General features: G+C 46.3%; 1 protein-coding gene across 15 annotated transcripts; it reads right to left on the minus strand.

The window, feature by feature from the left end:
* Positions 1–208: 208 nt before the first annotated feature.
* On the minus strand, positions 209–22405 carry LOC149914086 (uncharacterized). Of its 15 annotated transcripts, XR_016460608.1 has the most exons (15): positions 18136–22405; positions 17588–17689; positions 16496–16650; positions 15294–15429; positions 14158–14330; positions 13626–13685; positions 13302–13400; positions 12526–12585; positions 12215–12313; positions 11791–11868; positions 11601–11711; positions 10686–10848; positions 10238–10354; positions 4583–4662; positions 210–3884 (listed from the first exon to the last, which is right to left on the minus strand). XR_016460608.1 is itself a non-coding variant. In XM_090127650.1 (13 exons), exons 2-13 carry the CDS (start codon positions 18149–18151, stop codon positions 10549–10551), a joined length of 1389 nt encoding a protein of 462 aa, XP_089983776.1. In that variant the 5' UTR covers positions 18152–20770; positions 22235–22405; the 3' UTR covers positions 9339–10548. The 15 variants fall into 15 exon arrangements, 12 of the variants coding, with proteins under 12 accessions (XP_089983776.1, XP_089983775.1, XP_089983772.1 ...); XR_016460607.1 differs by having other exon boundaries at positions 209–4662; XR_016460609.1 differs by lacking the exons at positions 210–3884; positions 4583–4662 and adding an exon at positions 7403–9330.
* Between the last annotated feature and the right edge of the window lie 114 nt (positions 22406–22519).

The raw sequence follows: 22519 nt of genomic DNA on the forward strand, positions 1-22519 counted from the left end.
TTTTTTCCCGAAGCCTTATTTCCCCTGAGAAGATGAATTAGAAAGAGGCCATAAACGATTTCCAAGACGAATTAATAAAAACAGAAGCGCTAATTGGGCAATACATTTCAATACATGTGCCTGTCCAGCCCCGTATTTCTCTGAGAGCAGCCAGCTTCTCTATTGCCCAGAAAAGCAGCAGGGTGGTAGGCAAAGAACGGGATGGGGAAACTTCAGCACGTGCACAAAGGTGTGGTGGGAGGGCAGAGCTCCCTGCTGCCCACGCTGTTCTCAGCTCTGGGGGCAGGCGGGCACCTCGCTCCTTCATGCCCACAGAACACCCTTGAGCCCTAACCCAATTAGTGCCCAGCTAATTGCCTCTGTGTCAGGCAGCTGTTGAGGGACAAAGCACGGCTTTCCCTCGCTCCTGCCCCAGTGCTTTGCCGGTGAGCACTCACGCAGGATGCTGCCTTTAGACAGTATTGTATTTTCTACCTATTATTTTTGAAATTTCACGTGTATAGCCTAATTTTAAGCAGTTATTAAATAACTGTATTAAAGGCCGCAGTATTAAATAAGCAGTTATTGCTTGGGGGGGGGAAGAAAAATTCCCCTAGAACATGAAGTGTGTTATGGGAACCTGAATGAGTCCAGCCTCTTAGGCTGTTTTAAAAGTTAGGCTATACACGTGAAATTTCAGAAATAATAGGTAGAAAATACAATAACCGTATAAATTCATAACCGAATAAATTCATAACCGTATTTTCTGGAACTAAGGGCTCAGCTCAGGAAAGCCTTTTAGGCCATGCTTGATTTTCAGTGCGGTTTGTGTCTCACTCATAACAAAAACATTGAAGTGCTCTCACCTTAAGAAGACCCGGCGTGGGGCTGTGAGGTCCTCTCCAATTTAGGCACCTTTAGTGCCCCTGCATTTACTGACCCCTCGGGCACCCTGCCTTTCCAAGGGCCTCACCCACATCCCACAGCTCTCTCCTGGGTCTCCCTGCTCCTCACCTCCATATAAGATGCAGCAATATTTTTCCTTGTCTTAGTACAGAAAGGCAGGTGTGTAGGTGTTTCTTTGCACCAGAGTCTAATGCAGCATCCACACACAATGTCTGCTCAGCCAGACCTCTCACTTATCCTTCTCTCCCTCCTCAACCCTTCCGTGTTTGTTATCTTGATGGTGGGTCTCTGTGCTCCTCTCATGCCTGCGAGCTCCTTGCTGCTCAAGCACTTCCTGCCATATTTCATGTCTTCCCCGAGCCTCTTCCCAACTGGCATTGAATAGAGTGCAGCAAAGACAATACAGAGGTCACCTGCTTGACACAGAAGTGTTCCTTCTCCCTCACAAGTTGGACTGTACTTCAGTCTAGTCTCAATATGTCACTTTTCAAGAGATGCATCCCAAACACATCAACATACCAGCACATCGTATTTGATCAAAGGCAGCTGAATTTTGCAAGACAACTGAAGTCAACACAAGCTGTGGTTCAGTGTTTTACAATCCTGCTGCTGTCCATAACAGCTGAGATTTCTCCCCAGGGTCAAAGCACCATTGTTTTCAGTGCATGCAGGGTTCCATCTGGATAACTTTAAGGGGAAAGGACTGAAAGGATATTCACCCATTCCCCAAATTATATTTGAAGTTCCCAGTTACTATTATTTATGAAGCAGTCTCCAATGCCTTTTTTTTTTTTTTTTTTTTTTTGTACAAAGTTTTCCTATGAAAAATTCATTTATACAGCACAGAATGTGTCTACAAATAATAGACACTCCAGTTCACCTGCCTCATTTCTACAGATGAGGCAAGCTCTACTTATGGCACCGTGGAGAAAATTAACAACACAGCATTATTGGTGCACATCACCCCTATGGCACAACATGCTGGATAGCACCACTTGCCCAATCATTCGTCTGTAGCAGTGTCATAGAGGAGAGTTTCCCGTTGTGCTAGAGGACAAAGAGTGCACCTCTGGACCTCAATAGGTGCATTGGCTCAGCGTATCTCCAGATGAATCCTCAGTGTCAAAAAGCAGCTGCCAAAATCACCATTATTTCAAGTTTGGTCATCAAGGTGTCCAGGATGAGATATTGGGCTGCTTCAAGGCGACCAAGGAATTTGCTTAGAGCAAAGCTGAATTTATGTGCAGGAAGGAAATGCTTACTTGACCACCTCCATCCTTTTGGGCTGTTGCTAAGCTGTTCTACTAAGTCTTCATTTTACATAGCATTGAAAAAGTCCTGAAGTTCAGCGTTGGCATTGTCATCGCTCATCCTCATAAAGGTGGCAAACTCAGAGGCATCAGAGCCAGAGGCAGTGAAAGCCAGATTGCCTTATGCTAAGGCTTATGCTAAGGCAACCTCCATCGAGGACCAAAGGCAGCCTCGAGGTGCTCAGCAGGCGGCTCACACTCAGCTGCTTTGCCATGCAGAGCTCCTCCAGCCTGTGTTCCCAGCCCAGCGGGAAGTGCAGCACAAAGCGGGCAGCATTTGGGCACAGTGCTGCCAAGTCCATGGCAGAGCTTCTGCTGAAAGCCCAGGAGCAGGCCAGCAGGGCTTCTTGTCTGCAGGCAGCCAGGGAAAGCTGCTCCTGAATTTTCCCTTTTTTTCCGCTGGAATCCAGCCACATGAGAGGTGAATGCTCTCTTCTTGCACTGCTTTTTCCTTTCTTTATTTTTTGAATACAATGCAATGTATAATGCAATTCAGGCCAGAAGAGACAGCTGCCTCTTACATGGCGCTTGGGGTAGCTCAGTGAGGAAGTGCTGATGGAGTCCAGCTGTGAGGTCCTCAGCTTGGAGTCACGTCCTGCCAGGAGGGGCCACGGCACACATGGCTTACTCTCAACAGCTCAGAAATTAAGAGCAGCTCAGTGGCAGCTTCTGGCCCTACATCAAATCTCTAAGAGGAGGAAATACTGCATCCATTGCTGACACTTAGCAGAGGGCTTTTGATTAAGAAGCTTTGGACACAACAAAGAAGTCTCTCCATAGAGGAGCACCCCCAGAAGCACACGGTATGGATGTGCTGGGAGCCCGTCCTCCTGCTCTTGCAGCAGGCAGCTGGGGATTGCACCCGGATGGCTTTTGCTCTGTGGCTTTAACAGCGGCTCAAAGGGTCCCCAGTAGTTCAGGTTTGAAGGAATGGCAATATGAATTGACATTTTGACTTGCTTGTTGTACGGAAGTTGTATGGAAATAAAGTGACCCATCATAAATCTGCTTTAGATTGCAGGACAAAATATCAATTTGCCTTGGTGAAATCTATTCTCCTTAAAAAGTCAAGTCAGCTCACCGAGAGAGAAAAAAGGGCCAGAAGACAAATGCTGCAGGACTTCAACGATCCACAGGGAGTTTGTTTTCACACTGTGCTGGGAATGCTTGCCAGCACCTTGCCACTGCGTTGTTGCGGCCACAAATCCCACCAGCGACAAAAACACAAAATCTGAACAAAGCAGCACTGAAAGAAAGCTGTGGCCACGACAGATTTTTTAAAACAAAGCACTCAAGCCTCTGAAATTTTATGAATGAACCATCAGCTGTGCATGTTAATTGTGCAGGCAATGCAGAGTTAATCCGCAGATTGCTTGCTTGACATAAGCTTTTCCTTACAGGCAGATTAACTTGGACTGGATCAAATTGACTGAGAGCCCTCGGCCACCCCATCACTGCATAAAGACGTTGTTCATAGAAACATCTCCCAGTCTGGAGACCACCAAAGCATAGAAGAAACACAAGCTAGTAAGCTCTCTGCATAGGGTAGAAGATGGAAATCAGCATTGCTCTGCGCAATTCTGATTGTTCTGGTGTAAACAGGATCCCCAGGGATCCCCAGGATTCCAATCTCCTCCTTTTTGAGAGATGTTTAAGATTCAATTCAAACCTGTGGCTCATGTCCAGTCCCTGGGAAAACAGTGATGATTTTGTCATTGATGTCAATTAGAGAACAATTACTGCAAGACTCAATGGGCTGGGTAAGCAACAGGTTCTTCAATCATTTTGTACATGCCATTAACAGCTGTAATTTCTGCACTTTTGCCTGTGTTTTATGTCTATGTTTTTGCTCATAAGTCTCTCCCCCTCTCTATCAAACTCAACTGCATCTCTATTTCACTACTGCAGGAAAGGGCCGCTTTCCACATAGCCATAGCTAATTAGCAGTGGATGAGCAATCAATTTTCCTTCCACACAGTAGTAAAGCAATACATTCTCATGTCATTCTATATTTCTGCTGGAGAAGCCTTACTGACACCACAGGTAGGACCACAGGGGTAGAGGAAGCTGAGTCAGGAGAGATCGATGGGGGCTTAAAATGGGGTGGGAATTGCAGCACGTAACGTTGAACTAAAAACCAGTGCTCTGAAAACAGCTCAGAAGCGCTGATATTCAGATGGCCCTCTGACTTGTTTGCCCTCACCCGCTGTAGTGATTTCAGTGCCTTCGCTTGTTGTTAGTTCTTTGGGACCCTGGGACAAGGGATCTCACATGAAGTCTCCAGCAGAGAAGCCTGAAGAGGACTGCCTCATTTGCATCAGCTCTTGAAGAGTTTCAGTTCCCCAGTTTCAAACCCTCCTTTTGAGGGGTCACTTTTCCATACTTACATACACACCTCCTGGAAGGATACGTATACACTGCTGCCTCCATTGGGCTGTGATACACTTTCCCATTAGTTATCAGACCCCTGCAAATACAGAATCACAGAATCATAGGGGTTGGAAGGGACCTCCAGAGATCATCGAGTCCAACCCCCCTGCCAAAGCAGGATCCCTACACCAGGTCGCACAGGTAGGCGTCCAGGCGGGTCTTGAATATCTCCAGAGAAGGAGACTCCACCACCTCCCTGGGCAGCCTGTTCCAGTGCTCCGTCACCTCACTGTAAAGAAGTTCTTGCGCACATTGGTGCGGAACTTCCTATGCTCCAGTTTTCGGCCGTTTCCCCTTGTCCTGTCTCCACATACTGCTGAAAAGAGTCCGGCCTCGCCACTCTGCCCCCCACACCTTAGATATTTATAGACCTGGATCAGGTCCCCTCTCAGTCTTCTCTTCTCAAGGCTAAACAGGCCCAGCTCACTCAGCCTTTCCTCATAGGAGAGATGCTCCAGGCCCTTCACCATCTTTGTGGCCCTCTGATGGACTCTTTCCAAGAGATCCCTGTCTTTTTTGTACTGGGGAGCCCAGAACTGGACACAGTACTCCAGATGAGGCCTTACCAGGGCAGAGTAGAGGGGGAGGATCACCTCCCTCGACCTGCTGGCCACACTCTTTTTAATGCACCCCAGAATGCCATTGGCCTTTTTGGCCACAAGGGCACACTGCTGGCTCATGGCCAACCTGTTGTCCACCAGGACACCCAGGTCCCTCTCCGCAGAGCTCCTCTCCAGCAGCTCATCACAGAATCACAGAATCACAGAATCACAGAATGACCTGGGTTGGAGGGGACCTCAAGGATCATGTAGTTCCAACCCCCCTGCCTAGCAGGGCCACCAAACATACACCTTTACTAGATCAGGTTGCCCAGAGCCTCGTCCAACCTGGTCTTGAACACCTCCAAGGACGGGGCATCCACAACATCCCTGGGCAGCCTGTTCCAGGACCTAACCACCCTCCTAGTAAAAAACTTCCCCCTAACATCCAACCTAAATCTTCCCTCTTTTAACTTAAAACCATTTCCCCGTGTCCTGCTATTATCAGCCCTTATGAAGAGTTTACTCCCCTCCTGGGAGTAAGTTCCCTTCAGATATTGAAAGGCTGCAATGAGGTCGCCCCGCAACCTTCTCTTCTCCAGGCTGAACAAACCCAACTCCCTCAGCCTGTCCTCATAGGGGAGGTGCTCCAGCCCCCTGATCATCTTCGTGGCCCTCCTCTGGACCCTTTCCAAAATCTCCATGTCTTTTTTGTACTGAGGGCTCCACACCTGAACACAGTACTCCAGATGGGGCCTCACAAGAGCAGAGTAGAGAGGGACAATCACCTCCCTATCCCTGCTGACCACCCCTCTCCTGATGGAGCCCAGGATCCCATTTGCTTTCCGGGCTGCCAGAGCGCACTGCTGGCTCATGTTAAGTTTCTCATCTATCAGGACCCCTAGGTCTTTCTCTGCCGAGCTGCTCTCAAGGACAACTCCCCCCAGCCTGTACAGGTGCCTGGGGTTCTTCCGGCCCAAGTGCAAAACCTTGCACTTTGCCTTATTGAACCTCATTAGGTTCACCCGAGCCCAGCTTTCCAGCCTGTCAAGGTCCCTCTGAATGGCCTCCATTCCCTCCACCGTATCGACTGCACCACTCAGCTTGGTGTCATCAGCAAACTTGCTGAGGGTGCACTCCATTCCCTCATCGATGTCATTAATAAAGATGTTAAAGAGCACCGGTCCCAAGACAGACCCTTGAGGGACACCGCTCGTTACCGGCCTCCACCTGGACATAGAGCCATTGACCACCACCCTCTGTCTGCGGCCTTTCAACCAATTGCTTATCCATCTAGTTGTCCACCCGTCAAATCCACCTCCCTCCAGTTTGGAGATGAGGATGTGATGGGGGACCATGTCAAAGGCCTTGCTCAGGTCCAGGTAAATGACATCAGTTGCCTTCCCTTCGTCCACCAATGCCGTCACTCCATCATAGAAGGCCACAAGATTAGTTAAGCATGACCTTCCCCTGGTGAAGCCATGCTGGCTATCTAGGATCACGTGCTCGTTCTTTATGTGATCAAGCATATTGTCCAGGAGGATCTGTTCCATAATCTTCCCAGGCACGGAGGTGAGACTCACCGGCCTGTAGTTACCCGGGTCCTCCCTGCTCCCCTTCTTGTAAATGGGAGTGACGTGACCCTTCCTCCAATCGTCCGGGACCTCACCTGACAGCCACGACTTCTCAAATATGATGGAGAGCGGCTCAGCAACCACCTCAGCCAGCTCCTTCAGGACCCTGGGATGCACGCCATCTGGCCCCATAGACTTATACTCATTCAGTCTAAGGAGGCACTCTCGGACTTGCTCAACCCTTACAGTGGGGAGGGATTTACCTCCTTGGTCCCCACATAGAGGTATGGGGGTGCAAGACTTAGGGACGTGAAAAAGACTAGAATCCTGGCCACCAGTGAAGACCGAGGTGAAGAACTCATTCAGCACCTCAGCTTTCTCTTCATCTGTTGAAGCCATTTCTCCTTTTAAATTTACCAAAGTAGGTACGCCCGTTTTGGCCTGTCTCTTCTGGCCAATGTACCTGTAGAAGGTTTTCTCAGCTCATCCCCCAACCTGTACCGGTGCATGCAATTATTCCTCCCCAGATGCAAGACTCTACACTTGCTTTTGTTAAACCTCATCCGGTTTCTTTCTGCCCAGCTCTCCAGCCTGTCCAGTTCTCGCTGAATGGCAGCACAGCCTTCAGGTGTGTCAGCCAATCCTCCCAACTCCGTATCATCAGCAAACTTGCTGAGGGTGGCCACTACCCCCTCATCAAGGTCATTGATGAAGATGTTGAACAAGACTGGACCCAGCACCGACCCCCGGGGAACACCGCTGGTTACAGGCCTCCAACCAGACTCTGCACCACCAACGACGACCCTCTGTGCTCTGCCAGTCAGCCAGTTCTCAACCCACCTCACTGTCCACTCATCTATCCACACTTCCTCAGCTTTGTTATAAGTATGTCATGGGAGACAGTATCAAATGCCTTGCTGAAATCAAGGTAGACCACATCCACTGCTCTCCCCCATCCACCCAGCCAGAGACAACATCATAGAAGGCTACCAGGTTGGTCAAGCACGACCTCGCCCTGGTGAACCCATGCTGACTACTCCTGATAACCTCCTTTTCTTCCAGTTGTCTGGAATGGCATCCAGCACAAGCTGCTCCATCACCTTTCCAGGGACAGAGGTGAGGCTGACTGGCCTATAATTGCCTGGATCTTCCTTCTTGCCCTTTTTGAAGACCGGAGTGACGTTGGCTATCCTCCAGTCCTCAGGCACCTCCCCCGTTCTCCAAGACCTCTCAAAGATGACAGAGAGCGGTTCAGCAATCACCTCTGGCAGCTCCCTCAGCACCCGTGGATGCATCCCATCGGGTCCCATGGATTTGTGAACATTGGTGTTGCCCAGGCGCTCTCGGACCACCTCTTCCCTGACTAAAGGGAAGTCTTCCATTACCCAGACCCTTTCACTAACCTCCAGGGTCTCGGATTCCCGAGGGGGAGCTTTTTCACTGAAGACAGAAGCAAAGAAGGCATTCAGTACCTCCGCCTTCTCAGCATCCCCCGTTACCAGAACACCCCCATCACTAATCAGGGGAGCCACATTCTCCCTAGTCTTCCTTTTACTGTTAACGTACTTAAAAAAGCCTTTCTTATTATCCTTTATCACCTTTGCCAGGTTCAGTTCCAGGCGGGCTTTAGCCTTCCTCGTCGCATCCCTGAAGGCCCTGTTTTCTTGCAAATGCATGTGGAGATGTCACTCTGAAAAGCTACTCTTTGTGCATTAAGCAACTCCTTTGTTCTTACTCTGGCAACCACCATACACTGTAGCTTATTCTAGAACTGGAGCAAGTATGCTTGCTTGGCTGTTGCTCATTTCACCTATGGTATGGAACTTCTAGGCAATGGCATAATGTACAGACAGTACTTGCAGAGCCCAGAGAGACCTGACTTCGTGCTGGAGCCCAAAGGGAGGCTTTGCAGCACAGATCGCTCTCAGCTGGTTCCATCCTGTACTGCATTCCTAGGGCTGGCAATGGAAAAGTGCAAACCCCAAGGATGCATATTCCAAAATGCAACCAAGTTAAGTTACCAGTTCACCAAAGTAAGCTTTTCCCCCCTTTTCCCATTTAATTCTCCAGTCTCCTGTATACCTATCACTTTCGCATGTGTGATCTGGGTGTGGAATTATGCTGTGAATGGTTTCTCTGAATACATGTTCACTTCATGTTCAGTTGCAAACTGACTGCACTTGCGCCCAATTTTTGATTTGAACAAATTGATTGCACCTCAAGTTCGCTGGGTCACAAACCCATGCAGGAGGGAGCGAGCTCCTCTTGGCCACCAACCACAGCTCTCCCGTATCATCACCCAGACGGGTTTCTCCTTGCTCCATTCCGACAACTGGGGTGGCACTGGCATCATGATCACGTTCCAACGCTGAGTCGGTCGTGACCAGCCCCATGGACCAGCTCCAGCTGCACTGGATGCACCTGGCCAGGTGTCTGCAGCCTTTCCCACTCCTACAGCCTCTTCCTGCAAACCTCACAGCTAAACACCAGCACAGCTCCCTGCGGGCCCAGCTGCTAAAAGGACGTGGGGGCTCACATATATCTTCAAAGATCTTCAGCAAGTCCCGACATCATTTCTGCCACTGTTGTGTCCTGTATCAAACAGTGTGCACGTTGAGTGTAAACATGAAAACACATGAAGCTCCCATCTACTCTGTTCCCCTAGGGATTACGTGTGAAATAGCAAATGGTTCGATCGTGTATCACAACAGAACCTGCTTGCGTTACAAAATCAACAGAACGCCATTAGCACAGGGCCTTATCAACACCAACTGCACAAAGAGACCGAGGAGAGAGGGCCCATGATATGCTGATGTTATTTGAGCTGCCTCTGGTTGCAGAGGAAACCCCGGTTCAATCAGTGCTACCTGTGCTGTCCTGTGCAGGTGCCTGAAGTCACAAGCTGCAAGAGCATTCACAGATCTAAACGTGAACGTTAAGAACTCCATTCGGGTAAGGCACAGTAATTCAAATTGTCATCGTAATCTGTGCAGAAATATTATTTCAGAATCAAACTTTCCAGTGTGATCATTTAAAACAGCTTCTCCTTGTCAAGAGAAACAACAGGGAGTTCAGAGGGACATTCAGCAGAGAACAAAGCCAAAGTCCCCATGCTGCTTTGCCGCATTTTGTCATCAATTTCAGTCAATCTAGCACAGAAAGTAAACAAAAATGTATTTCCTTTCCTAACGCCCAAGTCTGCTAAGCACATTTATAAAAATGTATTTCCTGAGATGCTTGGACACTATTGCAACAGCAATCGCCTGTATGTATGTAAAATATGTATGTAAAATATGTTTTGATACACAGTACAAAAATCAATAAAATGATCTCAAAAAGTTCAGTTTATGAGAAGTGGGTTTTTTTTGCTGTACTTTTCCATTTCTCTGTTACAAATTGATGTTTAGCAAAGACAGCCAGGTTTCTGTCATACATACACCCTGAAAATATCCACTTTCTATGTGTATTAAAAATACCCGAATATCTGCAGAGAATTTACCTTAATATCATTCTCTAGCTGTCTTACACACCAGTATATCAGCCTAATCAGGGGCATGTGTAGTTTAGGATTCACAAACGGCATCCACTGCAGCTGCTCCGCAGCCATAGGCAGCAGCTGTAAAAACACACAAAGGCAAACTTACATGCAGAATGTCAGCTTAGCGTGTGAGCAGGCTACAAGTGACAGCAAGCCTCCAAAAACCAAACCCCAGCAAACCAAACCAAAACCTCAAATTACTCCCGGAGTTTGTCAGATTGCACGTGCAAGCACTCACTGGTCACGGCCTGTAGAGGTAAAGAATTCCCTCCTTAGACAGATTTTAAATTACACAGGTTTGCATGCAAAGCAGAGACATGGCGTGTGAGCTCAACTATCAAGGCCAATACCAGTGCTACAAACCCTTCACAGAACAAAGGAAAGCAGTAAAAGCAGAACTCCAGAATACCACATTGATTTCCAAGCCTTGTTATCTCCAGAGAGGTTCTTTCGCTAGACTGAGGTTTCTGACCGTCCTTTCTTTCTTGTCTCTGGAGTTTGCTAAGGTGCTCATCTGAGATCCAATCCATAAGAACAGTCAGGAGCCCATAAACTTCAGAGTTCGGTGGTAGCTGTAACACATTCACATCATCAGCTATTTCAGCTTTCAACTTGACGACCTTCTAAACCAAACAGTAGCAGACGGACATGCCTGCCAGCGTTAGTTCTGACAAATTATGCATCATTTAACGGAAAAGGAGACAAAGCTCAGGACAGAAGTTACCAGCAGCCCGTGGAAGACATTATCTCTGAGGAAGCAGTAATCTGGAACAGGCCGTGCCTGCTCTGTTGGGCCTTGTATCTAGGGCTTGAGAAGTCCCCGCTGGCTGCGGGAGAAATACGGGCAGCTCCTTGTTAAAAAGGAGTCTGCAGACAGCTCCCACTTGGTACAGGTGACCACGCCATCACCTGCACGGACTTGTCTTTGTGTCAAGGGCCAGCAGGGAGTTCTCATGTGAACTTGTTTAGTTAGTAGAGATCTTCTCTTGTAAGCAAACTAGACCGCAGCTTGGATGACCACAAAGGAGGAGGATGAGCAGAATCTGATTTTGACAGATGAGAGAGAAGGTGAGAGGAAAACACAGCAAACAAATAAAAAGTAGATACATACACAACATAAAATTCAGAAGACAATTTTAGCAGCAAGCTTTACTCTTTCCATTTACTGCCTGCTTCCCCCAAATAGACTCTATTCTTTCTGTAACCTAATACCTATTAGAATGTAAAAAAGTAGCAGCTACGTTTTCGTATTTCAACAGGTATACAGAGCATGTTCCAATGCCAAAAGGCTTTTGAGTGAATTTTTCACCTTCCCAGTTCTTACCTTATCCCCTTTTGATGCTGCCCTCACTTCTTCCTGCACAAAAGGTGTCGTCTGTTGTGCCACTTCACGGGTATCCATATACATCTCTGCCATTATAAACTGATGTTTCCACTACAACAAAAAAGAACCATGAATTCTATTTTACTTCTTACCTACGAAGGAAGCATGCACAGATAAGAAAAAACCTTACTTCCAGATAGCTGAAATGAGCTTCTCCTGTCCTTATTTGTTCATTCAAGTACTTCTTCTGAACAATCTCATCATTTAACTGAAAGAATTGAAAAAGACTCAAACATCAGTGAATGGAAAACACTTTTTTTTTTTGTAAACAACACTCTGAAATCCTTTGACAGAGCTCCTGAGCAGCAAAGTGATTTAATAAACAACAGTTCTATTCTTTCTCTTCTTTTCATAAAGAAGAAACATAAAAGAACACACTCCAAAAAATGCCTAAAGAATTCAGAAACAGAGAGGGTGAGAATAATTTTATGCAATCACACCATTCCTGTCTCGGACAAACCAAATCATCAATTTTGAAAACATCCTGTTCAGACAAGTAGCGGCGCTAACTCAAACTTGGAAAGTTACTGATGGTAGGAAATAATTCCTCTTGCCTGTTTTCTCAAGGATTCATTTGCTTCTCTGAGATCGTCCCGACATTTGGAGATCTCCCTCAGTGACGTTTCTAGTGTTTTCACTCCTGCATCCTTCTGCTGTGGAAATATCACATTTCAAACATGATTAACCAGAGTATTCTAGAAACAACTACAATTTTAGTATTAAAACAATCCAACAAACTTCCATTTCCACATCTCAAGTACTTTAAAGAGAGAAGCATAAAAGCTGGCAAACACATAGTGGCTTTAGATAGCAAACACCAAGCGAAATGGCACGTAAGGCAATAAGCATCCTTAAATTACCGCACCTCTTTTAGTTTATCCAGGCAGGCCTCTCGCTCCCTTAGAACATCTTCTCGTTCTTGGAGCTGGAAAAATCAAGGGAAAAAAGATGAAGTAGCTCCAAAACCTATTCCATTTTCACTTCATCCTGACTTTGCCTGCATATGGGGTTTCGTTTTTATTTATGACTTTACACAACAGCTGACTAGTTGGAAATGTGCTAATGGCCATCTATGCTCAGCTCCCTCTCACACTAACACAAATGACTTTGACTTGTGGCAGCACTGCCTGGCATTCTGAAACACAGGAAGCAACTCCAACTGGCTGTTCATGTAGAAACAAAAGACCTTTAAAAGTCAGCATTTACTTCCAGAACTACTGGTTAATGCAAATACCTGCCAGGAGAAACAGAGTCTGATGCCCTGAACTCTAGATTGCTATTTGGTTTCTTCAGTTAGTGCGAAGAATCCCTGGTAAAGATCCATTTCCCTGTCAGCATTTAGGTCAGCTTCAGCAGTCGAGTGAGTGGAAAGTTTTAACTCTGTGTTAATGTGAACTGCTGCCTCAGCTTGACATTAAGAACAGAGACAGTACTGCTTTCATCAGCGGTCCTGAAAACAACTGAAGCTACTGAGTAACCATGGGAGCAGATGCACCCAAAAAAGGGTCAGAAAGTAATTTCATGCATTCATGCAATTCCTGTCTTGGAAAACCATCAATTTTGCAAACATCCTATTCAGACAATTAACACTGTTTACTCAGACTGATACAGTTACTGATGGTAGGAAATAATTCCTCTTGCCTGTTTTCTCAAGGATTCATTTGCTTCTCTGAGATCGTCCCGACATTTGGAGATCTCCCTCAGTGACGTTTCTAGCGCTTGCACTTCTGCATCCTTCTGCTGTGGAAATATCACATTTCAAACGTGATTAACCGGAGTATTCTAGAAACAACTACAAGCTAAGTGGCATTTCAGTATTCAAATAACTTCCAATGAATTTCCATTTCCACGTTTCAAGTACTTTAAAGAGAGAAGCATTAAGGCTGTCAAGCTCATCATGGCTTCAGATAGCAAACACCAAGCGAAATGGCACGTAAGGCAATAAGCATCCTTAAACTACCACACCTCTTTTAGTTTATCCAGGCAGGCTTCTCGCTCCCTTAGAGCTGCTTCTCTTTCCAGGAGCTGGAAAAATCAAGGGAAAAAGTTGAAATGGCTCCCAAAGCTGTTTGATTTTCACTTAATCCCGATTTTGTCCTGCAGATGGGGTTTTGCTTTCATTTATGGTGTTACACTATGGGTGACTAAAGTGACTGCTATTCCCTTGAAGTAGTATCATTCCATAAAACAAACCGTTTCTCTTTAAAATCTCTCCCTGAAATCTATTAATCCTTACCTACATGGTAGGAGGAATTTTACTAGCCAAAGCTGTTTCCAGGTTTGGATACAGCTGTAACTCCTTACTCTCCCTGAGAAACCTAAGATCTGTGCCTCACTTCCAGTGTTAGAAAAGACCTGAGGCACAGTGAAAGGAGTCAGATGGTGTTTCCCCCTGCATGTTTTATTTGTTACAAAGTGAAAATAGTCATGTAGTAGAGGTTTGAGAATAATTCTCTGCATTTAGTGACAAAAACTTTTGTAAAGACTTCATTCTTACTTTCATGTTTTGAATTTTAACTTCTGTCTGAGTGCCTTCAGCACTGCTGCCAGTGCCCTGGGGAGATGCAGAAAGATCCTGCAGAAGTTGTCCTGTATTTTTCTCACCAGGAGTTGGTTGAGGTTCCATAGCAGTAGCACTTTCACTTTCCAATTCAGTCCCGCCTGTGACACCTACCGCAAAGAACAAAAATTTGTGGAAAACAGATGATGAGGTAGCTTAATATGGAGACAATTTTTGGCACCTACATTGTAAATTTTCCTAATGATATCCAGAACATCTTAAAGTAAGGCTAGAACTTTTCAAATAGCACCATTATTTAAGAGTGGCATGGGAACTGCAAATCTGTAAGGCTTGGTTTCCCCGCAAAAAAAAGCAACACAAAAATCAACTTGGACTACTGAATAACTTCGAGTGTTTGAAATTCCAGAAGACAGTAATAAACAGCAACTAAAGAGGACTTGTTTCAAATTACTCATGGGAAATCTGTGCTTTTTACTAACTAATCTCAACCTATTACCAGGGTAGCTGCTACTGAAACTTTCACTGTTCAAGAAGTCATCTTTTAGTTCCATGCTCCTGAGACAACCAGAACACTGCTCAGTCTTTGAAATGTAACAGACAGATATATAATATAAATATCATATATATTAATATATTTACAGGGTATATAATAATCCACCTGAACGACGGATAGTAGGCTGACTTTAGGTTGACTTTGCAAGTTAGGATTCTTACTGGAACAAGAGTTTTCATCACTTGCTTTATTTTGGACTAGGCATACAGAACAGCTATAGAAAAAGCAGTTTTCAAGTAATTCTGAGTGATCTTTGGAGCATCTACTTGTTCAAGTTTAAAGGAAAATTGTTGAAGAGATGCTTTTGTATTAGCTTTGCTTGGATTCTGGCAGGCAACACGCTAGGAGGCAGTGGGTTCGTTTCTCACCATTCCAGTCCCACTGACCTTCCATTGTAGCAAAGCCAGATCCAAAATTCTCTTGTGCAGTATTAAGGCTGGCTTTGAAACTTGCAGCACATTCAGTTAATGGGGGGCCACGTGTTTCCCATGGAGCTGGATTTGGGCTCTGGCACAAAACACAGTTTTTTGCAGTTGCTTTCTCTGGAATAACAACTTACCTGTTAAGGGAGCTTCCTGAAGATTTTGTGCTCGCTGAGAACCATCAGAACCATCTGTTCCACGGCTTTTAGCAGGCCATCGATGAGATGACACACTCACACTGGAGTTATTACATTTAATTTCCTGAATTTCATTCTGTTAAAGACAGTGTTTCAATTAAGAGAACATAAAGGTATTCCATAGGTATTTGAAGAAAACCTAAGGAATGATCCCTACGCTCTTGCTTTTAAACCTCAAGTGTCTTTACCACACAGGAGCACCATTCCAAGCTTGTCTCCAGAGGTATTTTCTTCTCTGCCTCCTGAACATGGAGCACAGCATCTTGCAATTTATTGCATGAGCGGTACAGTGCAACAAGTCTGATGTTAAGTTAGACGTCATCAGGTCTTGCACGGAGTTCAGCTTGAGTCACATAAAAGAGCTCATTCCAGCCATCTTCAACTTTATATTCTTGTAACTTCTCCTATTAAACATGAAGGCAACATAATTAATTTTTTTCCTGCATCAGTCTTTTCAACATCCACATTACCTGACAGTTTGCTCACCTCCACTACACAGACTACAGACTTGCTGGAATTACTCCAACATCTTAGAAACGAGATAACAGGGGAAAAAACTTCAGTGTGCCTCTTGTAGATGCTAAGTTAAGACTGTCAGGCTGTTTGAGACAGAGACAGCACACCTTGTTACAGAATAGCTGCTCCAAATAGGACAACAGAAAACCAACAGAAGCCTCTAAGAACCTCCGTGTCCCTGCAGCTGTGCTACATAAAACTAAGTGCCAAAGTGACACTGCATAACTGAAAGCATTTACACAGTTGTTGAGAATAACAGCACTTCCTACATTCTGCATTTTTAAACTCAAAAAAACAAAAAGCAGCTTAGTCGCAACAGACACATCAAGTACTGCCTATCTAAACTCAACTTCTTGGATATTATTGCTGACACAGTTTCCCCATATTTTTGAACGTGTCAACCTTCAAACGCGTGGGAAAGCCCAGAGCTGCAATTTTCATGCAAGCTAAACCAAAACATCAGACAGCAAAGAAATTAACATGTAATAGATTTAAGATTCCTGATGCTAAACTAATTTAGCCAAGGAAATACGCTGAGAGATGACTAGATGACATGCCAGAAGCACCCAGTCAGATACGGAAAGTTTCTTCAAGGCACAGAGCAGAGATGAGAAGCTGGAATTTACCTTCAATCTGAGAGCAGCAGCATTCCCAGGGAGCAGCCTGGCAGCTTTCTCCACCCAGTATTTTGCTCTTCCATCACTGATGTCTTTATTACAGAATAGCTCCGCAATCTTCAGCACCAGATCTTTCTGTATATTGGGTTCAGCTCCAGAGAACGCTAGTTTTCCCCATGCACAAGCAAGACAAAAAAGGTTACTGGGACCTTGATCTTGCAATCCGTATAGAACGAAAATGGGAAAAGAAAATAGGAAAGAAAATGATGGCCATTCAATGGACCCAAATATTCCAACTACAACTCTCAGTAAATACTTTCTGAATTCACTCTGAAAAGGCCACCGCTCGATTATAGCACTCAGATAACTGCTGGAATTCAGAAGAGACTGAGGAAGAATGCCAAAACCAGATCCTCTTCCTCTACAGCTGCTTACTGCTGTATGTAGGCAGCTGGACTATGACTTCTCGTCTAACTCAATATTGTGACTTATGGAAAAAAAGAAGAAGTACATCATCAAGGGCAAGAGCGCTTCACTCTGTTGGCAACAGGACTTTCCAGCACACCCTCCCCCTGCCCAAAGCCTGAACAAAGGAATTTTGATCGAGACGTTCACATGTATGCACTTGCCTAATCAGCACTTTATTTGCCCTGCACCTCTCTACCTCTGAAACAAAACCACCACCAGCAACAAACAAACAGTGCCACTGAAAAACACCCTCGGTCGAGTCTTCCAGTTGCAACTAGATTACCATCATCCCTGCGAGGCAATTCCACTGCAGGCACAGACCCTTAGTCCAAAGGGCAACAGTAAGACTATCACAGCAGCTACCACAAGGATCAAGTCAGGACACAAAAGAAAAAATCAACTGGAAAAAAAAATAAATTAAAAACTGATGCCAATTCTACCAAAAAAAGAATCCTTTCTTAAGTACGTCATAGACAGATGTGGCAATAAAAAATGTACATCATACAATTTAATTTGTCCACAAACAACACATTTTCTCTCTGAGCTTAAGGAATGCACAGCACAGATGCATTTTAAAAGTCCATTTACAAAGGAAGAAAGCTGGACGTGACTGGGGGTCACTGGAGCACTTACCTTGTAACACCCAACAGCTTTTTCTGTCTCGTCCTGATTTGTCCAAGAAACCTGTGTGCTCTGGGATCTCTCTCTTGGACACTGAGATAAGTAGATATATATCTACAGAGCAAGAAAACCCAGAAAGATCAATACTCTCAATAATACAAGTCCCCCCACACCGTGTAGCTAAAGCTAAAGGGAATTTAATCTGTCAAATGGAGAGCAGGGCTACATTTCTTTCTAGATACTTGACCTAGACCCTAATGTGAGAAACATTATTTTTACACGTACCAGTGCTACTTATTTGCCAGCAAGTACTGACATTCATTAAAAAAGCAGCAGCTCACAGAACGAGATGCATCATATGATGAAATAAAAGCCATGAATTCTTTGGTGCCACATAACTAATGCAGTTGCTCTTTTAGAAGGATTTCGGTGGCACCCAATCCTTCCATTTACTGCTACCTTAAGAAATGGCATGATCGTGATCTTGATTTCTCTACTTCAACTAGCTTTTCTATTACACTTTCGAGAACAGATCAACCACATACATCAACACGTATTACCTTTTAGCAAGTTCATATTCTTTTATTTCAAAATACAGCTTAGCACAGATGAATCCTTTCAATGATTTCTGAATGGAAAAAGAAAACAAACATGACAGGCACATTTCAGACGTACACTACTTTTAAAGTAACTGAACAGGGAGAGCACTCTTCTTAGCAACGCATAACACTGCTAACAGTTAATTACCATTACTTCTTGTATTCAAGCCTCTGTTTCTGAAAGAGACGGGATTAAGAAAGGAATCTTGTTTCCAATCACGGGCAGAGGCTACCGAAGGAAAACTGAGGCGACTAGCAAAGCAAGCGACCGATCCTTATACTTGGTACATTTCACAAACACTTCTGACCAAAGAAATTAGGAGAATGGGTCCACTACAGTTGAGCTTTTTGTTATTGCTGCTGTTGCAACGTAACAGTGTTGCAGGAGAAAACAAATCCTACAAACTGAGTGAAGATGTTACCCCAGCTCCTCCTGCTCATGCTTCTGCCATCTTCCCCTCCTGCCGGCTCTGCCATCTGCTTTGCTTTTTGTACTTTCACTTTTGTTTCCTCCTTCTACCCCTCCATAGATACCTTTGGAGACTTACGTTTCACCTTTCACTCACGCAGTGTGTGTTGTGAAGGGGCTGAAAACATCAGAAATAGACTACTGCATCCAAAAAGCAGATTCTACCTGCATGAAGGAGCTAGAGAACTAGTAAGTCACAAGCAAAAACTTCACGTCAGACGTAAACTAAGTAACGTGAAACAAGTCTCTGTAGTCTAGATACGCCTGAATTTCATCTCCAACCCTCTTCCCACCCCCAAATAGGGGGGGGGGGGGGGGAAGTTATTCACGCAAGTCTCCTAAGCTTCAGTCTGTATTCTGAAGTAAAACAAGGACACTCTGACATACGCCAGAGCATATCATGCTTGATGCATGACCATGCTTGACATCTCCTTGTAAACAGGGTTAAAAAGAAACTTCATCAGGCATGTTGGCAGCCTTGAAAGGCCCTCCCTTCCAAAATCAACACAAGAAAACCAGTAACTATTTCCACCACTGACTGTGCTAGACATGAGTTGTAAGCATCACTGCAAGGATGAAACCAAACCGCAGAACTTGACCTCGAGCACAACAAGAAGAGAGGCGATGGTTTTTGTTGACCCCAACAGGAATCTCAGAACGGTTAAAGAGCATCTCTGAATTTGGCAGCGGTACGCTCCACACTGCGTAGTCTAAACAGCACCCAAGTCAGCTCAACAAAGCCACAGGAGAACTTTGTTGCTGTTGGAAAAGCTCAACATGAAGATGCACGCTGCCTCGCACTAAGACCCTGCTGCAGAACGGCAGCCCGCGTGCATTCACGCTCTGCAACACACTGCCAAATCTGCTGCCTCTGCAATAAAACCCACTCACAGCAGCAGGGCAGCACCTTTGGGGATTAAATAGCTCCCACTAACTGCATTGGTTGGCTCTCTACGATCTGTGCACCGTTTCCAGATCGCAGGGAATCATCTGGCTGCCAGGGATAGCAGCAAAACTCTACTGGCCCAGCTCTCCCTCTCTTTTTCCTGACCTTCCACAGCGCTGCCACACAGACAGGAACATCAACCACACAGACAGGAATATCAACCACGCAGCACGTGAAAGAAAACCAGAAGTTAGGAACACCTGTCCCCTATTTGGGCTCTTCAGTTCCACAAAACCGGAGGGATCCGTACGGACTCACAGCGCTGGGCTCCTCGTAAATCTGCCGAGGGCTCACCGGTTTCAAGAGCGCACAGCCCTGGCAAACCATCTTCCCAGCAAGTCAGCTCCGTGCCCTCCCACACAGCCGCTTCCCTCAGCTTCCACTCCCCCTGCCATCCGGCCTCCCACGCACCGGGCCAGGCCACGGCCACCCCTCAGGCCCGGCACCCGCGGGAGGAGCGAGGGGGCAGGACGGGCAGGGAGCAGCCCCCATCGTGACCCGGGGGAGGCCGCAGGAGCTCCACTGGCGGTCCCGGCCGGGCCCACGGCACTCACCTCTCTAGGAGAAGAGGCGGCGGACCGCACAAAGGCAACGTACCGCTCCACCTCGGGCTTCGTGCGCCGTGCCATGGCACCGAACCCGGCCCTCCGGCCAGCACTTGTCGTCGGTAGAGCGCTGGCCTCGCCACGGGAAAGAGGAAGCGGCGGGAAGCCAGCAGTCGCGCGTCGTGCACGTTCCTGCTCAGCACTCGGCCAAACACCTCTGCCGAGTGCTCCGTGGGTTCTGAGCACTGCACCGCGTGACCTCACAGTCAGGTGGGGAGCCTTGCTCACAAGGGAACTCGGCTGCAATGTCTGTCACCCGACTAAGCCTGTTGCCGGGGGTCTGGGCGCTCAGTCTTGCCAAAGAGGCCCGTGCTACACCAAAACAGATGGCACAGCTCTTTCTGCTCCTCCTTGAACCCCGGACAGGGTTTTCAGGGAGAAAACCAGAACGAGAAAGAGGAAACCGGACGTTCCACCTGACTGCTGCCTACCCCAGATTATTCAAGGGCTGGACGTGCTTGCAGTGGCTCTGCAGACCTCACCTCCGGGGTGGACACATCGCCGTATGAGTTCCCAACTGCTGGGACGGGTTCTCCAGATCCTTCCTGCAACCGGGGCTCCCCAGCAACTGTGAATCTGGATGATGATAAAGGAGCAGGGCAACTGGTGATGCATCTTTCTTAATCACTATCACTGCGCTACATGTCGTTATATTATGACGCGGTAACGATTAGACCCAATGCACTGCTTATTTCCTTTCCTGCTAAGCTTATCTTTTCACTACAGGGCACTGCTTTCTTTTCGTATTGCTTTGAAATAGGCAATAAAATAAGCTTATGCTTTCCTTGGTGTCTACGTCCTTCCTGTTGACCCAGTCAGTAGTAAAAAAAAAGGTAAAAAATAAAACGCAAGTGAAGGTAAGGTCGGGCAAGGGAAGTTAAGGAAACGGGGAAGGGGAGGGAAGAGGGACAGGGAGGGAACAGAGTGAAGGGGAGTGAGGGGAAAAAATAATAAAAATCTCTCTGGAGGAAGACCAACATCTTAAAAGCATGCCCAGAGGGATGCAAGGGAATTTGCAAATGAGATCAAAGTTCTCGAGTCCTTACCCTGGAGTTCTCTAAGGCTCCTATCCACCAATAAAAGTCATCAACACGAAATATCTCCACAAACAAACAAACAACAAAGAAACAAACAAACAAAAAACCCATATCATGTATTTTGGGGTGGTGCCATTCAGAACGGCAGTTTGGGATTTTCCATATTGACTATTTACAAAAAAGGTAAGGTGAACTACATTGGAGTATCTCCCTTACATTTCAGACACTCAATGAGAAAGTCTGCACAACATGAGAAAGAAAAGGGAAAGGGAAAAGGAAAGGGAAAGGGAAGGGGAAAGGGAAAAGGAAAGGGAAAGGGAAAGGGAAAGGGAAAGGGAAAGGGAAAGGGAAAGGGAAAGGGAAAGGGAAAGGGAAAGGGAAAGGGAAAGGGAAAGGGAAAGGGAAAGGGAAAGGGAAAGGGAAAGGGAAAGGGAAAGGGAAAGGGAAAGGGAAAAAAAACCTTGCTCTTAGTGCCTAGAGAGGATGTTCCACCATACATCTGCAGACTTTCTGGACAGCAGGTTTTATCTTGAAATGACTAATTTCCCTCTGCTGAACAGAAATGTCAGTTTGTTTCAGAAGTTCTTCAGTTCTACAGAGTTCCCGGAAATCACTGATTGTAGCCCTCCTTTTACTTTGGGCATTTTACCTCAACCTTTATAGACGTCACAGAGACCAAAGCACGGCTGAACAGATTTCACGGTTGGGCTGTGGTTGGATTTGATGATCTTGAAGCTCTTTCCAACCTGAGCAATTCTATGGTTCTGTGATCCCATATCCATTCCAAGTCCATCCCATATCCAGAGCCCATCCCATCCATATCCCATTTCCCAATATCCCATCCCATATCCATCCCATATCCATATCCCCACATCCCAATCCCAAATCTCACATTCCAATCCCACATTCAACATCCTACCCCACGTGCCAATCCCACATCCTATATCCCACATCCCAATTCCAAATCTCATTTCCAGTCCCTCCTCCCAAGCCCATCACCCACCTGTCCATCTCAATCCCTCATCCCAGTCGCAATCCCTCGTCCCCAATCCCAATTCCGATCCCAATCCCACCCCCGATGGCAATAGAGACCACCCCGAGCCCCCACCAACAGCCGATCCGCCCCGCGCCCGGCCTCTCATTGGTCAGCGGCAGTTCCGGCCCGCCTCTGATCTCTGTCTGATTGGTCGGCGGCAGCGCCGCCAGCTCCGATTGGCTGAGGCACAGAGCGCGGGAGCGGCCGTTGCTTCCGGCTCGGAGCCGACCGCCTTTCCTCTCAGACACCGAC

The sequence above is a fragment of the Phasianus colchicus genome, chromosome 31 (assembly GCF_987193195.1).
Source record: "Phasianus colchicus chromosome 31, bPhaCol1.hap1.1, whole genome shotgun sequence".
Classification (NCBI taxonomy): Eukaryota; Metazoa; Chordata; class Aves; order Galliformes; family Phasianidae; genus Phasianus; species Phasianus colchicus.